This window comes from Nestor notabilis, unplaced genomic scaffold (genome assembly GCF_000696875.1).
Source record: "Nestor notabilis isolate BGI_N333 unplaced genomic scaffold, ASM69687v1 scaffold7570, whole genome shotgun sequence".
NCBI classification, from domain to species: domain Eukaryota; kingdom Metazoa; phylum Chordata; class Aves; order Psittaciformes; family Psittacidae; genus Nestor; species Nestor notabilis.
Window position 1 is genome coordinate 1,430 of NW_009909613.1, and position 6,456 is coordinate 7,885.

At 36.7% G+C, this 6,456-nt stretch overlaps 1 protein-coding gene across 1 annotated transcript in view; it reads right to left on the bottom strand.

Annotated features, from left to right (window-relative positions):
• Positions 1 to 784: 784 nt before the first annotated feature.
• Positions 785 to 6,456, bottom strand: part of LOC104404832 (glycine receptor subunit alpha-3-like) — a gene marked incomplete at both ends in the record, with an annotated part of 19,776 nt that continues 14,104 nt past the window's right edge. Inside the window, 2 exons of the mRNA XM_010013396.1 lie at positions 785 to 867; positions 4,043 to 4,266. Coding sequence (XP_010011698.1) covers positions 785 to 867; positions 4,043 to 4,266 — 307 coding nt within the window. The remainder of the gene's footprint in view (positions 868 to 4,042; positions 4,267 to 6,456) is intronic.

The following is a 6,456-nucleotide window of genomic DNA, read 5'->3' on the forward strand; positions in this document are numbered from 1 at the left end:
CAGCGTTATGGTGGTCAGATCATACTCCATTTTATCCCTCAGTAAATGATACCTTGTATGGACTTCCTCCTCCTTATAATGCAAGGGCACTACAGCCCTTCCCAAAATATTTCTGGGGCTGGTCCACTGATCCAAGGTGCTGCCTCAGCTGAGGGGATGAGGACTGTGTAAGTGATATACCCTACGTAGGTACAGAGTGTAGGCATATACATATATGCATATATATTCTTTGCAATCTTCTATAGTTCTCTCTTGTAGTAAACCCTTTTCCTAATCCCTTCTAGGATTAGGTAAAAACTATATCTATCTAGCTATAATATAAAGGCATAAGATCTAGGGCAGGAATCTGAAAAGCAGGAACTCAGTATGTATCATTTTATTTCCAGCTTTTAAGGACACTGAGTTGTTACTGGTTTAGGGATATTCACATAAATCACTTTTTAAAGTTATTTTCATGTTTCATTTATGTTCTTCCATATCACTGCCCCCCGTATATGTGAACAGAGGGAAGACTTAATGGTGAATTCCTATGTGTATAAGTTTTTAACATAAAGATAAATTGGCACTAGGTATTTCAGTTCAGTAGTAACTTTAGATTTTCAGCACAAGGATGGAAGAATGTCTTCCTTTGAAAATCATGTATGTTTCACAGATTCTTTTGGTAAAATAGGATTCTTTTTTGAAAATTTGTTCTTGTACCACAACAAAGGGTCTATCTACCTCCTGCACAGCTGTTGTAATACCTGAAAAAGTATTTATAGGATAATACATTACGCAAACTTACAACTTTCCAGTTGCATTATACATGTTTGCACATCCATTGGAAAATTTTTTAGATCCATTGGACAGGACAGTATTAAAGTCAATCTGAAAGAACACAAAAAAAGAAAATTAAAAATATACCATAAAATACCATAGGAAGAATGCATGAAAATATTGGAAGTCATTAGGAATCAAAGAAAATATTTCTTTTTTTTTTTTTAAATTAAAAAGCTCTCAAAAGTGATATAGATTATCTGAACCCATTTCACTCACTCAGCCTAGTTTGATGATGTGGAAAAAAAATTATGACAGACTTTAAAAAACAGTTTTTCAGTAGGGTTGCCTAAGTCTATGAGAAGTCTTAAGACATGTAACAACAGCATGCTTTTTTGTCTTACAGCAGAATTATTGTACTGGTACAGTGTTTCAAACATAAAATTCACCCAGAGTTATGAGAATTTCATAACAGATGTCAGCTGCAAATCAGGATGGCAAAGTAATTTATGTGTTATTGTCCTAAAATAAGGTGCTTAAATTGTCAGAAAAAGGTGTAAAATAACATTTTATGATGGCACACTGAAACATGCCTGTAATTTTGAACTGCAGCTGTGCTTCATGTTAGTCCTGATACTTCCTGTTAAACGCTTTACAACCTATAGGCAAAAGGGGTATTTTTACTTTTTATATCAATATAGTAACTTATCTTTAAAGTGGTACTTCTGGTGAAGGGTCTGGAGAATAAGTCTAATGAGGAACAGCTGGGGGAACTGGGGTTATTTAGACTGGAGAAGAGAAGGCTATGGGGGACCTTATTGCTCTCTACAGCTACCTGAAAGGAGTATCAGTCTCCTGCGGATAGGTCTCTTCTCCCAAGTAACAAGCAATAGGACAAGACAAAATGGCCTCAAGTTCCACCAGGGGAGGTTTAGACTGGATATTAGGAAAAATAACTCTTCACAGAGAGAGTAATCAGCTATTGGAACAGGCTTCCCAGGGAAGTGGTGGAATCACGATCCTTGAAAGTGTTCGAAAACTCTGTAGATGAGGCCCTCAGAGAGATGGTTTAGTGGTGGCCTTGGCAGTCCTGGGGTAATGGTTGGACTTGATGATCTTAAAGGTCTTTGCCAACCTAGTTGATTCTATGGATCTAAGAGGTAAAGGCACATGTTTTTCCTCATTGACATTCTCTAGGTATCCATTCATCATCCAGTGTCATGACTGCACCTTCATTTATCAGGTCAGATGATAGAATATTCTTGAAAAACCTCACACAACTCATTCCCCTGTTTTTGGATTAAGGGCTAAAAGGAAGCGGACAGTAGGTGGCAAGGGTAGCTGTGTATTTCTTTTATTTTATTTTCTCAGTCTCCAAAGCTTCTTGATTCTTTGTTGCTATAACTTTTGTTTAGTTTGCCAGTGACAGAGCTGCCAGGAGAGAGCCTGAGGAGGGAACTCAGACCCAGACCTTATTCTCATGCCATTAAAAATGGTCCCATATGCAAAATCTGACTAGTAGGCTAGTAACATGGCAAGTAATTTCAGAGAAGAGGCACCTAGACTTTGCTTTGTGCTTCAGTAAATATTTTAATATTTTATATTAAGTGTTCATTGAAACAAGAACTGGAACTTTCTTATTATTTTCACTGGAATATTATAATTCCAACAAAATTAGAGGAGGAGGAATCATTAGGAAATGAATGGAAAATGAAAATTTAGAAACATTCTCCTTTTTTTCCTTTTAATATTAAATCTGGCATGTTAACAATTAACATGTCTCCCCTTATCAAAAGCTGAACTGACTCAACTAGATGGCAGTTATAAGATTTTTAAATCTGTTTCAGAAACTGTAATACTTCTTAATTAAATCATGGCAACAGAAACTTTCTGGCTTCATAAGAAACACAGCAGCTATATGGCATCTGCTTTCATCACGGTCAATGGTTGCTTTTATAATTTAATATTACAAATTTCTTATGTTTGTTTTCTTCCTCCCATTTCATATGACCCTGAATTTGGTCTGAATTCTGTTGAAGTTGCAATCCAAACTTGCTTTAGCTGAGTGGTGCTGTCTACACCCTGTGTTGTACATATCTGGAGGGAGCAGGGCAAGGAGAAAGAGTTATTTAACTAGAGTGGAAAAACTGCCAGTGCCTCTCAGGGTGATTCAGACAGTCTGGAGATAATTGATTTACCTCTTCTTTCTACTTTGGTCCAGAGAAGGAATAATTTTTACTTGCTTTCCATCTGTTTCTAGTGACAGAATACATGTTGTGACACCGAAGAATGATTATGTTCCCAGACTGGCAGACTAACCCCTCTAGGATATGAAATACACACAGGAATTTTAATCCAACCCTTTCTCCCTATGTAAGCTTGACAAGACACTGCCTACTTGTACTGCAAGGAGGGAGGAGGCTCCCTTGCCACTGATACATCCATGCAAATCACAGATGTTTTGTTTTTCTTTTAGTATACAAACTGCTTCACAAATTCTCGGTGTCTCTTCAAAAAGTCCAATTACCCATTAATGCAGTCTCATAAAAGCATGCAAAGCAAAACACTAACTGGATAAGAGGCATATTTATTTTAAAAAGTGTAACATTTTGCACAAGTAGGTCACTGTACTGATATCAAATCTATACTGCCTTATGGGGCTTTAGTATACTTATACCCAATGTGTTTCTCACTACATCAGGTTTTTGAAGATAGTGATAAAATGCCTACTAATGTCAGTGTCAATAAAAGGAAAGTGGTGAGAAGAGAAAAGAAGTAGGATAACTAGATTTTGTCAATACTTATGATTGCTGCTTACAGCTTCTTAAACCTTTTCAAAACTTTACTTCCCACTTTTCTCTCCATTTCCAGCAGTAAGTGATCTATTCTTTAAATGTCATGCTTCCTCAAACAGGTCATGTTTCCATGTTGAAGTGCAACTGAAATATCCAAAAGGGTGAGAAAGAAATAAAATTGAACATTGGAGGCTACAGCATGTGAAACTCATACATAGGCCAGTTCAGATTATAACATTCCAGGATTATTTACTCTGTGCAAGTGTCCTAGCTCCATTAGGCTCAATATCTGTATTTTAAAATGGGAAATATACTTTTCTTACTATTTTTAGTATTAACAATGGACAGTAATGATGATAAGGTTCGGTATTCAAAAGTCACAACTACTTGAGCAATAGTTCTACATGACTAGCAATTGAAGATATCCATTAGAATTTAGGTACATTTTTGAGCTTCTGTCTGCAAAAAAAATCATTTGATTGTATACTCACCTGATGGAATAAAGTACATTCCCATTTTTGAAAATTCGCAACAACTTGTTATCTGTTGTAACTTCATGAAAGTTGGCACCTTTTTCATTAGCAAAGAACAAATCGGGTTTCCAAATTGAATCCAACATGGATGGATCTAAGTCTAAAGAGTCATCTGGATATTCACTGTATGCGAGGCGTGGATCATTCCAATTCTGTCGGAGAAAGATGTTCACTCGGTAATCCTGAATGAAAGAGAAAACAAGCAAGGATTTATCAAGCATAGGGATTTAGCTTTTATTTCATTTCTTAGCCATGTAATCCCCTGTCCATCTGTGGATGACAAAAGTATTACTTAGCTGAATACCAGCATGATACCTGTTTGTATTAGTGGGGACACAATGGATAAGAATAAAGATGTATTCAGGGCAATTGAAAAAATCCCAAGCAAAGAAAATCCAGCCTCCATGTACAGTTCATATAACTCCATATAAGTCTACCTCTACAGCAGCTTTGTTTTGAAGTCAAAATGAGAGAAGCATAAAAAGAGTTTTATGGAGTTACTTTTCCCTGCCCAACTGCTGGGTGGGGGGTGGGGGGGGCAGTCCCTCTTCCCTTTGTTTGACAATGAGAAGCTGTTCCACTGCAAGGGAAGTTAATTTAATATATTTTTTCTCTCTCTAATCCTTACATATTTTAGATCCACCACTTAGACTTCCTGTGCCTCAGTTCCCTGTTGAAAATTGTGTGAGCAGTAAGTTGCCAGACAACTGAGGAATATATATGTTCCTCCTCTCAAATATAGTGGAGATAGTAGAATCATGGAATGGTTTGGCTTGGAAGAGACCTTAAAGATCTAGTTCCAATCCGCCTGCCATGGGCCAGGACGCCTTCCACTACACCAGATTGCTCAGATCCCCATCCAACCTGGCTTTATATAAGATCATAGAAGTCCTTATGGTAAATTAGCTTAAGTACAAGTGGAGTAAGCTTGATTCCTACAGACAGTCCTACCTTAATCAGGCGTATTTTTATAGAAAAGACAAGGGTAGGTGCTTCAAGCACCTAGAAGTAATTTTAGAGTTGTATATACTCTCTGTCAGAGACAATATAGTATTTATGGCTGCACACTTTCTTCAAACTTAACCACTCTGAAAGATGAGAGTATTGTTTTTCATAAAAATGAATGTTAGCATCTCATTATGTTATATCAAGAACTAAGAGAACTGAGCATAGGAACATAGAAACTATACTTTTAAAAGCAATTACTTTTCTTTTTTTAAAGGAATGAATTATTTTTTTAACCCCCCATTCCAGAAAAGGACTGAGAGAAAATTTCCTTCTTTTTCTGACTAGTGGCAGCCTCAAGAGCCATAAAAATTTCTTAAGAGAAACTATTAGTATTTTTCATAATTAGCACCATGGCATGATGAAACCAGAGCCAGGGATTCTTTTTTTTTTTTTTTTCCTAAAGTAAGCCAAAATCCTTAGACAAGTTTGTGCTCAGTGGTCATAAAACTTAGCTTTTAGTGCCTTCCATGTAGCAAAAAACCATAATATCCCCTGAAATATCCCTATTTATTTGCATGATATCCCAAATACCAAATAGTACTAGTTCTCCTTCCAAATTCCTGTTTAAAATCAAAGGCCAGGAAGAAGCAGGATGTGGGAGCAGTGAGGGCTCTACTACCTGTCCGAACATGTGGAACGCTTATACTAAAGGAAGCACTAGCTCTAAACCTGGGGCTCTGGGTGTGAGCACTGCAGCTCTCAGGACTTCCTCTGCACTTCATCCAAACCCAGCACTTACCTTTTAATTTGTATAACCTGAAGTATGTCTATTTATTTTACCTTTCTCTGTAAAATATGATGAATTTCTAAATGGGAGTTCTCATACGTATAAGACAGAACAGGTGGAAAATGCATAGCACAAAGCTGAGTGAAAATGGAGCAAGACAAATGGAAGAATCTGTTCTAGGTTATATTAAGCCATTCTGTATGTCATTTTGCATAAAGTTTATTGGTTTAAATTGTTTCAAGCTCTTAGAATGAAAAGAATCCATGTTAAATTTTTTACAGAGGCAAGTGAATCTATTTTTCACTGTTCTCTCCCTTGAAAAGTCTGACTTAAATTGGCTCTCATTATTCACTAAAAAAAATTCCTAGTCTATCAAAAGGAAAGAGAGATATTGGACTGTTATCATATGAAAGACAAGTATTCATAATTTCAGTTTATAATTACACATTGTGAATATAAGGCTTAACTGCTTTAAAGAAGTGGAGTTGCCTGGTGCAAACACAGAGACCAGAATTCAACTGCCAGAATTGATTTGTTTTCCTGCAAGAGGATTGTTATTCTCACGTGCTACTTGCTTGGAGGGGGTGACTCCCAACTCAAATAACTGTGTGCTGGGGAGGTTCCCTGAAGGGAAAGA